At 42.8% G+C, this 19019-nt stretch overlaps 1 protein-coding gene across 5 annotated transcripts in view; it reads right to left on the reverse strand.

Moving 5' to 3' along the window:
- The window catches only part of eif2ak4 (eukaryotic translation initiation factor 2 alpha kinase 4), a 147936-nt gene that overhangs the window by 38561 nt on the left and 90356 nt on the right, over positions 1 to 19019 (reverse strand). For all 5 annotated transcript variants that reach the window (XM_069917246.1, XM_069917245.1, XM_069917244.1 and 2 more), the window contains 5 exons: positions 17444 to 17507; positions 12906 to 12985; positions 11431 to 11532; positions 4685 to 4735; positions 1867 to 2103 (listed from right to left, as the gene is read on the reverse strand). In XM_069917246.1, coding sequence (XP_069773347.1) covers positions 1867 to 2103; positions 4685 to 4735; positions 11431 to 11532; positions 12906 to 12985; positions 17444 to 17507 — 534 coding nt within the window. The remainder of the gene's footprint in view (positions 1 to 1866; positions 2104 to 4684; positions 4736 to 11430; positions 11533 to 12905; positions 12986 to 17443; positions 17508 to 19019) is intronic.

The raw sequence follows: 19019 nt of genomic DNA on the forward strand, positions 1-19019 counted from the left end.
GATGAGAAATCAAGATCATGCACCAGAAGGCCAGTCTCTGAATTTGTCAAAATGACTCCAGCATCAGTGAGAGCACCACAGGTTTCAACTGAAAGACCCAACAGAGATGATTCTGAGGACTGCATGTTCCAGGGACAGTGCCAAGTGAGGAAGGATGAAGGGGTACAGCTGACAAAACATGGACATGGATCAGAAACGTTGCCAGAAAGAAGATTTTTGAGCTCAGTGACTGATGTTAAAAGGAGTTTTGGTCAGAAAACAGGTCTGCATGCCCACAGGAGGCTACATCTCATTCAAAGATAATGAAACCATGTAGGGTATAGTGATATGGAAGGAAGGTGTAGAACCACACTGGTACCATAAGGAAGGCCATTGTGAGGCCTGCAGTGGAGCTGGTGGAGTGCAGCGGTAGATGGTAGGAGGGTGATGGTCTTCCTAGGTAATTCTGAACTATACAAGCACTTCAGCTGCTGGCGGCGGGTAGGTTCATTGGCCACATGGGTGTAATTGGGCAGAAGGGCCTGGTATCCCACTGTATCTGTAAAATAAATTAAAATTTTAAATTAACCGACAGGGACTGAGCTGAGGTTGGAGAGGTGGTAATGAACATAGATATGTCATGGCTGGAGCCAGGGTACAAAGCCGTGGATTTCTCCTCTCACTATTAAACTTCATCCCACTCTCTTCACCAAAACTAAACCAAATGGATCACTAGCTCTAGTGACGATGAGGAATCCACACATGACCCCAACATCCTTGTGTGAAACTGCAGCATTGAAACACACAGGATTTTGTCTATTGGTAGTTTGGTTCAGGCAGACTTCTAATGCTGAATCAACCTGTTGCTGCAACTGTGCCAAACTTAAACCTCATTGTATACTATCAATGAACACATACTGGACAACAAGATCCACACATGGTGACTGACTGATTTTATAGATGAAAGACACTCTCTATAGATACATAGAGGATAGAGCAAAGGATCAGGTTTTATGTGGTCGTCGCTGTGTAGATGCACCCTGACCCTACAACATAAACAGGTCACGGTGAGCATAGTGGTTAGGGCAATGTTATTGTTTGTTTCCCTATGAATGCTCCAGTTTCCTTCCACTTTCCAAAGACATCACTGTAACTATATACTGTGTAAATTATGCTCCTGACATGGCTGTAAGAATGTTAGAGATAACCTGTTAGTCTACGTGTACTAGGCATCAATGTGTCAAATAAACGTAAAGCATATAAACAAGCTGTCATGTGTACCGAGATATCGTAAAAAGCTTTGTTTTGCCTGCTACCCAGGCAAATTATACAAATAATAAATAAACAAATAAACCACAGTGTAGAAAGTACTGTTAGAATATGTCCAGAGTGCAGTTACAAAATCATAATGCAAGGAATGGAGAAATGTACAAACAAAAACAATGTAGGAGCATCATCCGATGTCAATGAGAGGTTAATTTTACAGTCTAATAACAGCAGGAAAGAAGGGGTCCTTGAATCTGGAGGTTCATGTTTTCAAGCTCATGCATCTTCTCCCCAAAGGAGGGGGTTGGGGAAGAACAAGAGTGTGATTGGAGTGAGATCGGCCCTTGGAATTTGTCAGCAACTTTCCAGAGGCAGAGGGAGCTGCAGAGATGGAGGGGAGGTTGGTTTGTGCAGTGCTGACAGATCCATTAAAGCTGCTGATCTCTGTAAGGTGAGGAATTAAAAGAGACGAGTGCAGGCCATAAATCACGTGTTAAATTGCACTGGGCTACTATTATTTTTCCTGCTGTCTGCAGCACCCCATGTCCTTGGCCCACCCCACGAGTACATTCAATGACGACACTATTCGACAAAGGAGGTGTTTGGGAGAGTGTTTCCTACCTTGTGAACATCGAAATCGTATGTGAAGTCCATGGCAGGGGTGATGTGTTGCGAGAAGATCTGAGTGACCATCATTCGGTAAGCCTTGCTGCAGGTGTTGGACAGCGTGTGGTGCAGCATTTCATGCAGCTCTGACTCCTCCATTTGGGGGGGCGGGAGGTGCTCACTTTTCAGCAATTCGACAGCGGTGGGACGCCTGGCCGGGTCGTGGTTTAACAGCCAGCCAATTATCAATCTCTACAGAGCAAACAAACAGCACTGGAACCCAGGGTGCATGCAAAACTTTGGTGAGAGTCAGGAGCTGGTGCTGAGCTACCATGGAAACAAGAGCAAACCATTTAGCTCCGATTTAATTAGAGCACAACTATTTGGTCACAGAACCCTCGTGGCCATCTTGGGAAGAGGCATGACTCTCCGCTCCTGGCCAGATCTGATAACCACAATGCTAACATAAGCACAGGAACTTTGAGCTACTCTGCTACACTTTTAGTGACTCCCAGGATGCTGATGGTTAGTTACATAGTCCTGGTTATGTTACAGAAAATTCAGGGTAAGTGGTGAGATTCTCTCGTTATCATTATTTAATCAGTTCAGGTCTGCAGGGTACTCGGGGGTTGCTGCCTTGGCTAAAAGTTAAACAAGAAAGTCTGCAGATGCTGCAGTCGAGTGCAATAATCAAATGTGCTGGGAAAATTCAAGCCCTGACAAAGGGCCCAGGCCTGAAACAGGGCCCAGGCCTGAAACGTTCCTCACCCTTCCTATGGATGCTGCATGACCTGCTGCGTTACCTCTGCACGTTGGTCCACTGCCTTGGCAAACAGCTCAGTTCTGATGGTGCAATGCAAGTATTAATTATGAGGTACCTGGCAGCAAGATCTGGTTTGGAGTGAAGATGCTGCTCCAAGAAACATTTGGAATCATGCCCGGGGTCTTGAAGAAAACTTTTTTTTTTAATTCATCCCATTCAATCCTTTTCTAATACATAAAGCTAATGCCATTTATTCTCATAATTTAACCTGGAATCCAGCGCTGGAGTCCCTAACCCTAATTTCCACCTACTCCAACAGGATTCCACCAGCAGACACACCATTTCCTTCTCCTGCCCTTCCAGCATTTCAAAGGGGCCGTCCCCTTCTCAGCAGCTCCCTGGCCCTCCCCAACAACTGCTCCCCTTCCAACTGCTCTTTCCCATGCAACCACAGGCAGCGCCACATCTGCCCTTTCACCTCTTTCCTCCCAACAGCCAGGGACCTTAGCAGTGGTTCCAGATGAAGTGACGACATACTGACCTTTTCCAAACTACTGTGCTGTATTCAGTGTTCACAAAGAATCCTCCTCTATGTTGGAGAAACTCACCAGCATTTGACTGACCACCGTGCATAACTTAGACTTCAGGAAGGATTCAGAGCTCCCTGCCAACGGACACATTAACTCTCCACCTCACTCCAATCCATCAGTCCTGTATTGTTATAGTGAGTCCCAAAGCTGGATAAGGTGTACCTCGTCTTCTATCAGGGTGCTTCGTAGCCTCCAGGCCTGGTGTCAAACTCTACAGCTGCAGGTAACTTGCTATCAAAGTCTGCTGTCAATCATCCATCTTTTGGATCATTTTTTTTCTCTCCATTAGCGCTATCTAAGTCTGCTGTCAATCATCCATCTTTTGGATCTTTTTTTCTCTCCATTAGCACAGCCTGATTTGCTAGATAGATCCCACCACATAATACCTTTTTATGTTCCTTTGTGTGTTTTCATTCTCCAGCTACCCTAATTTAATGACTTTTATTAATTTTCTTACTAACTACCCACACTGACCGACCCATCAATCAGATGACCTTTTCAACATATCCCCACAGCAACCTTGGCCGACCCCATCAGTGTTCCCTTTGTCCCCTATCATTGCCCCCTCCTCTCCAACCTTTTTTTTTGCACACATTTCCTGGATGGTAATCCCTTCCTGAGATGCAAAAAGCGAATCAGCAATTGGTTACAGATTCTAATGTAGGCACTTTAAAACTAATTTTGTCTCCTGTGTGTTGTATAAGCCCCCAATCAGCTAACTACAACATTATTACATTCTATTTGTAGCATAGGAAATATAGAAAAATATAATTTAAAATATAGAAGAAGAATAAAAGATCTATAACAATGAAAGAATAATAACAGGGACTGAGAATTTTAGAGACTATTGTATTAAAGAGCACCTCAAGATATCCCACAGAACTTCACAGCCAATTAAATACTTTTCAAATTCAATCATCACTGACCTCAGCTGCCTCATTCCAAAAACAGTAATTACACAGGTGTCCCCATGTTCTGGTTCCCTGTTGATGCCGTGCTACTTTCTCTGCTCAAATCAGTGAAGTGAATATTGAACATTTTCAAGGTAGGAGAGTCCAAAATATGATGGCATAAAGTAAAAACGGAAAGTTTAAAAGGGTCCGGAAGGGCAGGGATGTGGAACGAGCTGCCAGAGGAAGCAATGGAGGCAGGTACAACAATAACAATGTTTAAAGGACATTTAGACAGGTACATGGATAGGAAAGGTTCAGAGGAATATGGGTCAAAATCAGGCAAATGGGACTGGCTTGGGTAGTCAATTGGTGAGCATAGGGCAGCTGGGCCAAAAGGCCTTTTTCTGTGCTGTAAAACTCAACAACTCTAGGACAATGAACGGTGCCTCATTCCCAGACTCAAAGAACTTACTTGTACTACTAGTTCGGATTCCCTATTGATAAATCAATCCATCTTTGGAAATAAAATCTGTCTGCCACGCAATCCTCAGGTGAACACATCCCCTGGCTATAATTGAAGAACATACCTGTTTTGAACATTTTTCTTCATCAAAATCTTCAGGGAATTCAATAGTTGGCTAGGACAGAAAAAAAAATCTCAGTTGGTTATCGAGCAACATAGCTTCATTTGACTAACATTTAATTTCCAACTTCTTGATGCACAGTCCCTATAAGAGGGCATATAAGGCTATTTGATTTAGTGAAAGAGGTGAAAATATAGAAAAGGAATCAAAGATCTAGAACACTGAATGAAAAATGGCAAGGACCGAAAATTTTGGAGACCATTGATGGATAACTAAAAAGAGGAAGCGAACAGAATACTTTAGTAAATTAGCAAAAAATATAAAACAGATTGTACAAGTACCTCAACCATGCATACAGAGAGAAAGAGTTGAATCTTGGAATAGTAGGGCAATTAATAATGTGGAATAAAGAAATAAAAGAGGCATTACATTCTTCCCTCCTTTATATATCCAGATTTCTTAATGTTTTTGCCTGCCTTTACTATCTACCACTCTAAAGATCAATGAGGATAGTAAAGGCAGGCAAAAACATCCAAGAAATCTGGGTACATAAAGGAGAGAAAAGAGGAATCAATAGACAAAATGCATTAGGTACACTATTGGAACTAAAGATGATGAATTTCTTGGTCCTGAAGGCAGATATAAATTGGTAACATTGCAAAAATAACACCTCAATAAAAGCAGCAGTCAAAGGCTATGTAGCCATGGGCAGATTAACCTGACATCTGATGGCAAGGAAATACTGGATGGAGTCCATTATTAAGGAAGTAGCAACACAAGAGGGAAAAAAAAAAGAATGATTGAGCAAACATGGAGATTTTATGAGAGAGATTGGGTTTTGGCAAATTTCATAACGTTTTTGAAGTAACTAGTAGGGCTACTGAGTAGAAACCTGTGAATTCACTAAATATTTCAATTTCCAAAAGGCGTTCAATGATGTAACACAGAATAAATATAATTCTCCACAGTAAATAGAGGAAGCTGATATGATGGTAGCATTTAAGAGGCTTCTAGAGAGAGACACCTGAATATACAGAGAATGAAGGGATCATGTGCATGTAGCAAAGTTTTAGTATAAATAAAGCATCCTGTTTATCGCAGATATGTAGACCAATTCCTGTCCTGTACTGTAGTTTATAAGGGCTCGTAGAATTGAAGGTACACATTATCATTGCAGATATTGTTAACTGACAGAAAACAGAGTAGGTTAACAAGCTGGAACCATTGAGGTACCACATGGATCAGTACTGCTGCCTCAATTAATGATTTAGTTGAAGGGACCAAGTGCATTCTATCCAAATCTGCCACATAAACAGGCATCGACAAGTAAGTCAAGAGCCGACCATAAAAAGTATCTGCAAAAGAGCAAAGACATTGAAATGGGTGGGAAATTTCTGGTAAATGGGCACGCAATTATGGGAAACATAAGGCTATCCACCTTGGCAGAAAGAATGTTATTTAAAAGGTGTGAGAGTAATGAAAACTGATGTTCAATGATCTGGGTATCCTAATTCTGGAAATTAATATCCACAAACAGCAGGTCATTAGAAAAACCATGGAACATTAGACTTTCTGAAAGGGGGTTGGAGAACAAACGAAAAAGTCCTGAAGTATGACAAAGTTCTGATCTCTTAATTTAAAAAGAGGCAGATAAAATTTCTGAGAGGAAAGGATCATTTTAGGAGAAGAAATTGAAATGACTGGATCCAATAATGCTGCAGTTTTAAAAAATGAAACAAGATTTTGAGATGGAAAGAGATTGCAGGGGAATCTCAAACTTGGGAATGGTTGCAGGGTAAAAGATTGTCCATTTAAGTTAGACACAAAGAGAATTATTTTTCTTTCAGTCAATGGTGAACATATGGAATTGTTTCACAGAGGGATGCAGAGTTAGCAAGGCTGAGGTAGATAGATTATTGGGCATGGGAAAATCAAATCTTTTAGGGAGCAGGGGAGGAAAATGGCAACAAGACCAATCATCAGATGAACCATAAATGTATTAAACAATGGAGCTGGCTTGAATGGTCCTCCCCTCCCCTCCTATTTCTTGTCATATCCTTATGCTCCACGTAGTCAGACTAATATCGTATAGAAGCAGAGCTTCAGCCTATCATGTCTAGGCCATAATGCCTGTTTATACATCCCATTTGCCTACATTAATTCCATATCCCTCTACCCCCCTGCTCAATCAAGTATCTGTCCAGAACCCTCTTAAATGTTAACTGTTCCTGCTTTCACCTCCTGCTCTGGCAGCTCATTTCAGACACCAACAGTCTGTGAAAAATCTATCCCTCAAATCGCTACTTGTTCTGCTTGAACTTATCCCCTCTTGTTTTAGACCACACATGTCAAACTCTGGCCCGCGGGCCAAATTTGGCCCGCGATATAATTATATTTGGCCCGCAAGATCATTTCAAAAATGTATTAGAGGTGGCCCGCTGGCCGCGGCGCCAATATAGCATATGCACAGCTAATACTATAAATCCCAGAATGCATTGGCGTCAGCCCGCTAATCGCCCCCACCTCCTCTGTTTACGTTGCAGGGTCTCACTGTGGACTCTGGTTTTGGGGCCTGGCCGGTGTCAGGGGAAGCCAAGGTCGCTTCCCAGCACCCGAAACCGGAGGCCTCGGGCCTGACCTCGCCAGGACCGTTGCCCACTCCCCCTCCCTGCCGCAGGACGACCCGCGACTCACGGTGACGGGGCCGCTGATCCGCCGACCTGCAGCGAGAGCCGATGCCCCCGCACTGTCGTTGTCCAACCCGATCGCCCGCAAACCCCGCCCTCCCGCACACAGGCCTGAGTAAGGATTATGAACTTTCATCTCAGGATAAAACGATCTTCCAATAGTTTCATGTCACAGTGATAAATATATTCCTGGTTAAAAATGGTCCTGCACCTGGATACAAGCTCATTAGGCATCAAACTTGAAAAGTGTGTAAATCAAAGGATATCTGTACCAATGGAAAACGGGCATGGCAAATAACCCTGCTAGAGTTCATGCCCACAATTAGTCACCCATTTGATTGTTTCAGGAATCATGTTATTCTCCCACATTCTCAATAGCCCTCAGATTTTACTATTCCACAACACACCAGCAACATTTGACAAATCCTCTATGGAGAAATATTATTTATTGAATATTTTATTTCTCATTTGTTAATGCTTCTGGAAAGAGTTTATCCAAAACTATTATTAAACATTTATTTTAATAAGAAAAAGTTTAACATTACATATGTTGAAAGAAGAGAAAACATGCAGATGTTGTTGAAAATTTTCAATAAATATTTAGTTCGGCCCTCGACTTAGTCCAAGTTTTTAATTTTGGACCTCCGTGAATTTGAGTTTGACACCCCTGTTTTAGACCTTTACCTGAATGTCTGCTCAATCTGTAACCTTATATACCTCCTCTGCTCCAAGAAAAACAGACCCAGCTTATCCATTCTCTTATATCACAAGCACTCCAGTCCACGCAATATCCTTCTGAATCTTTTATGCATCATCTCTAAATGAATTACATCCTTCTTGTAGTGCGGCAATCTAATCTTTTCATAACTCTAAGTACTCCAAGTGTGGCCTAAAAAACTTTCTTTAAAATTGTAACACAACATGCCAATACTGCCAATGAAATCAAGTATGGTATGTACCTTTTTTTACCATCATGTCTACCTGGGTGGCTATTTTCAAGGAACCATGTATCTGCAGCCCAAGGTCTCCCTATTCAACAAGAATCTCCAGGGCCTTGCTATTTACTGTGCATGGCCTGCTCTGGTGCATCACTACATTTGTCGAAGTTAAAATTCCATCCACCATTTCTTTGCCCACTTTCCCTGCTAATCAATATGCAAATATAATCTTAGATAACCTTCTTCATTGTCCACTATCCTACAGTGTTGGTGTCACCTGCAAACTTATCAAACAAGCCATCTACATTCTCATCCAAATCATGAATAAATGACAAATGCCCAACATTTATCCTGCTGCAAAATGGTGGCCACAGGCTTCCAACTGAAAAACTCATCCTGCCATCATCAACATTCTTGGTCAACTTCTCAAAAAAAAACTTCATCGATTACGTGCTGACCATCACAAATCAATATTTGCCTTTCGTGGAAATAAATAATCCTTTCCATTAATTTTCCCATCTCTGATTTAAGGCTCGGCAGCCTGGTTCCCTTGGCTTATCCCTGCTGCCATTCCTAAATAAAGGCACAACATTAGCCACCCTCCAGTCTTCCGGTACTTCATCTGTGGCTAACGAAGACGCATGTATCTTTGCCTGAGCACTGGCAACCTCTCCTCCAGCTTCTCAAAACATTCTAGGATACACCTGGTCAGGCCCATACCCCAGGAAGATTTGCTGCCTGCACTTGCCCCTAAATACTGCTGCAATTTGAAATTTAGTTTTCAAGTAAGAGATGCCAGTATGATGAAAGGAGTTGTTTTTCTGCTTTTTGCAGTGATCCCCAAGCAGGTCAGGTCAGATAAAGAATGAATGTGCCTTTCCTTGAGCCTATGATCTCAAAAGAGAGCCATCAGTAGTTCTGAATGGGAGATAATTTAACACCAATGCTTATGTAGCAGACTTCAACAAGGATTTTATCTGAAGGCTACACCTGGCAATTGGAGTCAGGTGACTCAGGCAGTTGGATTTGAAAAGCTTCAGATCAGCAGGAAGATGGTTGGGCAATAGAGATCAAGTGATCCAGGGGACTTGTTCTTTTTCATGAACTTGTGACACAGTGTGGTATTAATTCACTTCAGCTCAGCAGACTGGAGACAAAACTATCAACTGGAGTTCCATACTGTACATGCAGCAGTGAGTAGAAAATTCACAACTAAGTAGTTTTTTTTTCTACACAATGGGTCACATTTTTTCAATAAAAATTGTGTTATTAGATCTTGCAACAATTATTATTGCATAACAATTTTAAAAACACTATTTGGCACATTAAACAAATCTAACATTGCCCTCCATAATGTTTGGGACAAACACAGCTTTTTAACCTTTATTTGCCCCTGTGCTCCATAGTTTTAAATTTGTAATCAATCAATGCCCATGTAATTAAAGTGCACATTCTAGATTTTATTCAAGGTTATTTGTATATATTTTGGTTTGACCATGTGGAAATTACTGCACATTTTATACATGGTCCCCTCATTTCAGGGCACCATAATATTTGGGACATAGCAATGGTGTGTATATTAAAGCAGTTACGTTTAGTACATTTTTGCATATCCCTTGCATGCAATGACTGCTTGAAATCTATGATTCAGGTAATAAGTATTTTCTCTGGTGAAATAAGTATTTTCTCAGGCCTCTCTACTGCAGCTATCTTCAGCTCTAGCTTGTTTTGGGGGCTTGTACCTGTGGCGAATGTCTGCCAAGCTGCCTGTCTCCTCTCTGGCGAGCCTTGCTGTACTAACATTGGCTGTGCATTATCTCTACTGTTAAGGACACTCCCCTTGGGTATAACTATATATGCATCTATTGTCTTTCATTATTGTACCATGAGTTTCTGCTAATAAAAGCCGTGATTATTGTTTGACCACATCGTCTTTGTCTACTTCATCAACTGGCACTTCAATTTTATTAGCAGAAATGGATGCAGCCCTCAAGCCAGAGTGGCTGATAATCGACCAGTCTGCCCCGAGGGCCAGAGCCTTAAATTTGCGGAGATATCCAGCGAACCAAAAGATATCGATGGCTTGTAGTGAACTTACAAAAACTGTACGGGACAAGTATAAAGTTACTTTAAATTTCCAGGGACATTGCCTGGCTGATGTGTGGCTCTTTATTATGCCGGAACTCTGCGCCCCTGTGGTACTGGGGTTAGATATTCAATCTCAGATGAACAGTGTAGTGTTAAATTTCGGTGGGCACTTTAATCACATGGGAATTGTAAAACTGTGGAGCACAGGGATATATAATGGAAAAAAACACTTTTGTCTCAAACATTATGGAGGGTAATGTAAAATTACAAAGTTCCATGCTCAATGATTTATATTCTGAGGATGTTGTAGAACAGAGTCCTAGGGTTACAGCTATCACAGGAAGCAGGATGGTGAAGAATCATTTGGCATCGTTGCCTTGATCATTCAGGGTATTGAATACAGGAGTTGGGACGTCACATTACATTTGTACAAAACATTGATGAGGCCACTTTTAAAGTATTATATGTTATCTTTGTCACCCAGCTATAGGAACAATGTCATTAAGAGTTCAAAGGTGGCCTTCTAGAGGTTTCTAAAATCATGATGGGCATGGATACAGTGAATGACTAGTCTTGTTCCCAGGGCAGGGGTTCCAAACAAGGAGTCATAGGTTTAAAGATTTAAAATGGACCTGAGGGGCAACCTTCTCACACAGAGATGGGAGGTTGCATGGAATGAGTTGCCAGAGGAAGTTGGAAAGGCAGGTACAATTGTGACATTTAGACTGTAAAATGGATAAAAAAATGGGTTGGAGGGATCCAGGCTAAGAACAGACAGGACTAGCTTGGTTGGACAAATTGGGATGAAGAGCATTTTTCTGTGCTGTGCACCTCAATGACTCTAGTTTGCTCAGTACACTTGGATTCACATTAAATACCTATTGTGAACATTGCAGGTTCTACAGTAGAATTCCACTGATCACCTTGGAATTTAAAAGTTGGACTGATTTATTGGAATTGAAAAAGCTGATTATTTCTCTCCAGCAGACACTTCACATGGAATCTATCACATCCCCACGGAGGGTGAAGAACTTACCATCCGTAGCTTGCTGAGGACAACGATCCTCTCAGAAGCAGTGTGCATAGGATGATACGACATCTCAAAGAAAATGATCCCTAAACTGAATAGATCCACTTTCTGGAAGAGATGATAGTGAATTTTAGTAACATTGACACACAGCAACAGATGGGACATCACACAGGCAATTTGGAACTTTTAAAAATGTGGTATATTTTGCCATTTACACATATATAATGTTGTTTGTCCTGCGATTCCACTGACTGCTTCCTTTGATGAGCCTTGCTAGGCACAGCAATCCTATCCTTTAATATCTCCTCCTTCCAACATCACCATCAAAGGCCCATTTTTAAGTTCAAGGGTGCCAACTCCCACCAGTTGGACCATCACATATGCAGAGGCAAGTAACACAATTCACTGTTCACATCAACCACTCCGTAGTGTTTAAACTTGGGTATATTTTTACTCAATCCCAAACCTGAGACCTCAAGAACAATAAAGGGGCATGGGAACCCCACCACTGCACATTCCCTTCAAAGTTGCACTTCATCCTAACTTGCAAATATATGGCTGTTCTTTATTTTTTTTTAAAAATCACCATGTGTAAATCCCAGAACTCCCCAACAGTGCTACAGGAGTACCTTCACCTGAAAGATTGCTGCAGTTCAAAACAAAATCTCACCAGTACCTTTCTGTGGGCAGTTAAGGATGGGCAGTGAATGATGGTCTTGTTAGCAACTTGCTGGTCTTCAACAATGATTTCATGACAAGGGATCTGCAAATTACAAGCTAATAATTGTTGTGGACTGACTTAGTAACTGACTAAGGCAGTTGTTCAATCTACGAAGCCTAACCATAATCAAGATTCAAATGGAGAATTTGAACAAACTGGTCTTATATTTATTAGTGAACGTTGCCTTTCAATGAAAACTGAAATTAGTACACATGTACCACACCATGTGCTCCATGCATCTAAATCTTTGCAGAAGGCTCAGGGTCAGGTGTGCTGATTTTATTGCAGATTATCAGCCATCGCACTTTCCTCTCAAGTTCTACTGCCCTGATTAATTCGATTCATGACTAAATGAATAAGCCTGTGCTAGTTTAATGTAACTCAGATGGTGATGCTTTAAAAGGACCAAGCAACTCAAGCCTAGTTCAAGTTTAATGTTGCCTTTGAAATGGACATTTCCAAAACTCAGCTAAGAACAACGAGATCTCCAATAATCAATAAAGCATGAATAGCTTGTACATCTCCATATAAAGGCTCCTTTCCAAGTGGCACTGACCACAACTGCAACATATTCCAAATGCCAAGCTAATCACACTGCAATAGGGTAGAAGACAAAAATAAATTAAAAATACACTCTGTCATTCTATAATTATATCAAACATGGAGAATGATGCTTAAGCCACTCGCAAGGTGACAAGCAGCTATCGGCACCTCTTAGTATTATTGTCAATGATCTTTACACACATATACAATGTATTACCTGATTGTAGGTGGCCTTTGCATTGTCCTGTACCTCAGGGCTCACGTACAGGGCAGTGCCAACCATTCCAGTTAAATTCTCTGTCAGGGAAACAAATACAGAGCTGTTAACTGAAACAAGTGAATGCAGATACTGAAATCTAGAGCAAAATAAGCTACGGGAAGAACTTAGGTCTGCCAGGATCTGTGGAAGTAGATAGTGATCAATATCCAGGCATCAGAATATAGCATCTGATGGATAATCTCTCCCCTTAAGGGCGGCACGGTTGGCGTAATAGTTAGCGCAATGCCTTTACAGCACCAGCAATCAGGACGGACCTGGGTTCGAATCCCGCGATGTCTGTAAGGAATTTGAATGTTCTCCCTGTGTCTACGTGGATTTTCTCCGGGGGTTCCAGTTTCCTCCCACCATTCAAAAACGTGCCGGGGTGTAGGTTAATGGGGTATAAAATGGGCAGCATGGACTCGTAGGGCTGAATTGTCTAAATTTAAATTAAAATTAAATCTCATTTTTCCAATCTCCAGTTCATACAGGGAAATCTTCCTCAAATCCTTTCCTCATCCACTTGTGCTGCTGTGATCAAACGGTAAGCATGTTTTCTGAGATAAAACTGCATGTTATAAATAAAGTTTTTATGAGAAATATGAAAAGAACAAAAACTTAACAGTTCTTCAACAGTAACAGCATCATCTTAAGACATGAAAGGTAAAATATTAAGAGGCAAAACTTCATTGGATTACAGAAGAAGATGGAAGGGAACAGATTCACTGTGGGCAAGGTGAGACCCAACAGTGGTTTGCAAATGTGACCAGCTTTACAAAGGTGAATTTAATTAAAATTCCACAAGACGCCTGATTAAAATTGATATGAAAACAAATTAGCATTGATGGCAGCAGACAATGAGAAGTGAAAGTCACACAGTAAGGACAGGCTGAATGGGCCAACTGAAGGAAAACATAAATTTTGGACGAATTCAACTGGTCTTGCAGTGTCCATCGGAGGCAGATATATTATCAACGTTTTGGGCTTGAGACCTTCAAGGAATAAGCAAAGGAACTGCACCCTCAGAGAGTGTTTTGATAAAATGGGGTATGACTCTTTTCAGCACCATCTTAGCTCCTCCCCATTACAAAAAAGTGGGAACAGGAGTCGGCCACCTGAAGGATTATGGCGGATCTATGGTGACCTCATCAGTTCCCCATGACCATCAATTCCTTGATTTTTCAAGCATTTAACTATCTCAACCTTAAATATATCTAATGATTATTCCTCTACCTCCCCTGGGGCAAAGAATTCCAGAGATTTCACTGTTTAATTTTAATTTATAGATACAGCCTGGTAACAGGGCCTTCCAGCCCACACCACCCAAATGAGATATTCCATACAGTATTTTGGTGGAAGGAAACCCATGCAGACACAGGGAGAACATGCAGACAATGTTGGATTTGCTGGTGCTGTAATTCTGTAGCGCTAACCACGCTTCCCTATACATGCTATAAAATCCTATTCATCAGGTCGTTCTGTCTCTGTGAAGAAATTTGAAATTTACTATAATTCACTAAATATTTACAAGGAACATATGAACAATCTATAATTTCTGAAATAAACAGAAAACATTGAAACTACTCAGTGGGTCTGGCAGCAGGTGCATTTTGGGTGAATGATTTTTTAATCGCAGTTAGTGGAAGTTAGAAAAAGAGCTATTTTTGAGTTACCGAGGAGACGCACGATCATGACAATAAACCTGATTCTGATAGGCCAGAGAGAACCAAGGGAGTGCCTGAGCCAGGGTTGGGATCAAGGGATTCAGAATGGCACAAGCAATGGAAGTGCTGGCTGAGAGAGGGTGATGAAGACTTGTTTATTGCAGTTCATCTGCCTGCAGGAGAATGATCACAGGGGAGTGAAATGGGAAGGCTGGTTAAAGTAACAGGCGACGAGGATCTCAAGGTCACCCTTGAATTCTCCGCCTACCCTCATCAGTATTGGTCTCCTGCGCTGTTTTAAGGAAACTCAACACAGGCTGAATGAAGGAGCTTCTCCCCTTCCCACTAGGCATGTTACAGCCTTCAAGACTCAACATTGAATTTAAGACAAGCAGGGTTTCAACTTTGTACCAGAACACAGTTCTGAGAAAAGATCAGATTTGCCTGAGCATCGGCAACTTCACAGAAGTTGCATCATCTGTAGCATTTTCTTTTATTTCCAATTTCCAGCAAATGGAGTGTTTTTCCCTCTGTTCTTATTCATCTCCTTCTGCTCCCCTCAGACAGAGCAGCTGTGAGCAACAAGTCTCCACCACCCTCTCTACTAGGACCCACCCCTTGTATCATTCAATCCCTCTCAGATCCTGATCTTCCTTTTCCATTCTTCACTCCTTCCCTTTCTCTTCAATTTAAAACATGTTGAATTTCTAAACTTTCCTCATTCTGATGAAAAGTCATCAGCCAAAAGCATTATTTCTGTCTCCTTCTGCAGAGAAGCTGGTTAACCTGCTGTGTACCAGTGTTTTGTGTTTTATCTCAGTTTTCTACAATCGATGCTTTTGGCTTTTCTGCTCTTTAACCTCTGCTGCAACTGGTCTGCCCTTGACACTTTATTTCATCGAGAAACTACCTTATTTGATGGCATACAAGACCCACAGCCATATATGACCCCCCCCTCCATTTCATTAGGGAATATTAAGAATTGTTTTTAGTGTACTTACGGGTAAGCATAATGTCTTTAATTAAGTTCTCACTCACTTTGTTGTGCGGCTTCTCCTTGGCAGGCCGCCCAGCACCAAGGCCCGGGGCACCTCTTGTGCCGCTGGCAGGGGCTGCCGTGGTCGGCCTTCTCACCAGAGGAAGTGAGTGGCAGTGGCTCCGGAAAGCACAGTCTTGCGCTGCTGGTGGGAGCCGCCGTGGTCAGCCTTCTCACCAAGGGAAGTGAGCAGTGGCTTTGGAAAGTACAAGCCACCCGAGGGAAGGTGGCCTGCAAAGCTGCAGGCCTGCTTTCTGGACAGCTGCAGAAGCACCGTGGGTTTCATGAAGCTGGATGATTAGCCAGCGGCCTGCTCAGCAGCCATCGCGGCAATGACAAGTGGAGAGTGGAGGATTCCTCCCTCCCTGATACACTGGTCAGGCAGCAATACCAGGTGGACAGTGGGGGATCCCTTCCTCCCTGATACATTGGTCAGGTGGCAATACTGGGCGGACAGTGGGGGATTCCTCCCTCCCTGATACACTGGTCAGACAGCAATACCAGGCGGACAGCGGGGGATCCCTCTCTCCCTGATATATCGGTCAAGCAGCAATACCGGGCAGACAGCGGGGGATTCCTCCCTCCCTGATACATTGGTCAGGCAGCAATACGGGGTGGACAGCGGGAGATCCCTTCCTCCCCGATACACTGGTCAGGCAGCAATACCGGGCGGACAGCGGGGGATCCCTCTCTCCCTGATATATTGGTCAAGCAGCAATACCGGGCAGACAGCGGGGGATTCCTCCCTCCCTGATACATTGGTCAGGCAGCAAATCGGGGTGGACAGCGGGGGATCCCTTCCTCACTGATACACTGGTCAGGCAGCAATACCGGGCGGACAGCGGGGGATCCCTCCCTCCCTCCCTGATACTGAACCATGCAGCGATGATGACCACTGTCAGCATCAATTTCAAATACAAGACCAGGGGATATTTTGGGGAAAAAAGTGGATCTTCTCTGCTGTCAAATAGGGTAATTCCTCTGGTAATCCAACTCAATTGGAATAATGGACCAAAGTATCAATTACATCTTCAGTCCAGATCTTCATTTAAACACGCAGCATTTTTCTTCACAGATACAAGATGATGATTGCCATTTAAAACAAGTTAATAGGACATAATCAAAAATTTCACCAGTTTGATTATGTTTACATTTGAAATGTTTAGTTTCTGCACCCACAGTAAGTCTTTGAATAGGACTTAAATTTACATCACTTTGGAACCACGTCAAATAAATAAAAGTACTGCAGGGTCACAGACATTTTGCTTGATGAACATCTTACTCATGAACAGAATTTGCTGATAACATGGAGACACGATAGATTGCAAATGCCGGAATTAAGAGCCAGAAAAAAGCACTTCAAGAGGAACTCTGCAGATCTTGAAAACTCAATGAAAACATAATGCTCAAGATTTGCATTAACTTGATATACCAGCTATAGGTGCCTTTCTGTAATCCAAAAACAAAACTCTTTGAAATAGAAGTGGAAAACAGCCAGGCCAGGCAGCATCCATGAAGATCGAAACATTTAGTTTGAAGGAAACATCTCCAACCTGAAACATTAACATTAAGCTGCTAATTGTTTCCAGTGTAGTTTCTTAGTAAATTGTAAATCTGCCACATGCGTGTGTGCAAGTGTAAGTTACTCTGTTGGCGTGGATCCTGGGTTAATTAAACCGACCATTACGGCCCAGCTCCTAGCGGTTAGCTGCCCCAAAGTTGACACAGCCTGGTGTGAATGGGCCAAGAACTAGAAGCTAGAATCATAATCTCTGTGCTACTGATAGTGGTCTCACCTGCTGGGTCAGGTTTAATCATGCAAATTGATCCACTTCCTTCTCCCTCTCGTTTGTTGCTTGCCTGTGGAAAAGAATATTTTAAATTTGCAAGTTTTATTTGTAGGTTGCAGTTTTTAGCTCATGACAAGTGACATGGTATCATGGCCTCAACCCATGATGTCTACATTGACCATCTGACATCTGTCTACTCTCCACACATTCCCATTATCGTCCCACAGATTTGACCAGTCACCTAGGGAAAGTTTATTGTGGCCAGCTAACTTCCTCCATGTCCCAAAGCAAGCCACATCTCTTTTGGACATTGGAAGAAGCTAGGACTCTTGGCAGAAACTCAGTAACAGAGAGAATGCCACAAAGACAGCAGAGTTCTGGTCTGAGCCCAGTTCATTGGAGCCTGGGCCTGCGTTACAGTAGGCCTTTTCACACTGCCATGTAAAAATTGGGATTCCCAGGGAATTTTCCCAGGAACCCTCCCGTGAACCGGCAGTGTGAAAATGTCAGCTGGGGAAAATTACCCACGTAATTTTCCCAGACCACCCTCTCCCTGTGGTGTGAAAAGGCAAATGGCCAAGCAGGGGAAGAGTCATGACATCACATTGCGTGCTGGGTCACACAGGCGATTAAAATAGTCATACTACCTGACAACAGTGGCCGCTTAGGGACAGTGGCTCAATGCGGGATCAATGACTGTCCTTGTTACCCATAATCTGTTATCACGGGGGGGGGGGGGGGGGGGCAGGACCCCCACAAAACTGCCAGTGAGGGCAAATTAGAGGGAATTTGGACTACAGTGTGAAAGGCCCAGGAGGACTTGCCATCCTGAGAATTTCACCCGTGTCCAAGTAGGGTCACCACTCGCTGGCGGGGTGAAAAAGAATGTCATTCCTCCTCCACAATCTCCATTAGCAGCTGAACTCCACAGGGCTGCGAACTTAGCCCCTGCTAAACTCGCTTTACACCCAAGACTGTGTGGCTCAGTATGAAAAACCACCATTTACAAGTTGGCTGACAGTACAACAGCAGTGGTCAGTATAAAAATGGGTGATGAGTCAGCATACAGGAGATAAATTGAAAATTTGGCTGAATGGTGCATCAACAACAACCTCACACTTAGATTCACCAAAACTAAATAGCTGAATGTAGATTTTAGGATGGAAAACCAGAGATGTATGATCCAGTGATCATTGGGAGATCAGGGGAGTCACTATCTCGGAGGAGCCTTTCATGGAGCCGACATACTAATGTCATTGTTAAGAAAGAACGTCAGCACCTCTACTTCCTCAGGAGTCTGCAGAAGTTCAGTATAACATCGAAAACCGTGGCAAACTTCCACAGCTGTGTAGTGGAAAGTGTGCTGGCCGTTGCGTTATGACCTGGTACATGGGCACCAATATCTCTGAGCGGAAAGCCACACAAAAGGTGGTGGGCAAAGCCCAGCAGATCACAAGCAAAACCAAATAAAGATGGTGGCACTGCCAGAGCTGTTGTAGAGGCAGCACTGCCACTGGTGCAGACCCACTGGGTGCAAGGGAGTGGAGATGCAGCGCTCCTGCGGGGTCCAGCCGCCCAGTCC

This window comes from Narcine bancroftii, chromosome 2 (assembly GCF_036971445.1).
Source record: "Narcine bancroftii isolate sNarBan1 chromosome 2, sNarBan1.hap1, whole genome shotgun sequence".
Taxonomy (NCBI): Eukaryota; Metazoa; Chordata; class Chondrichthyes; order Torpediniformes; family Narcinidae; genus Narcine; species Narcine bancroftii.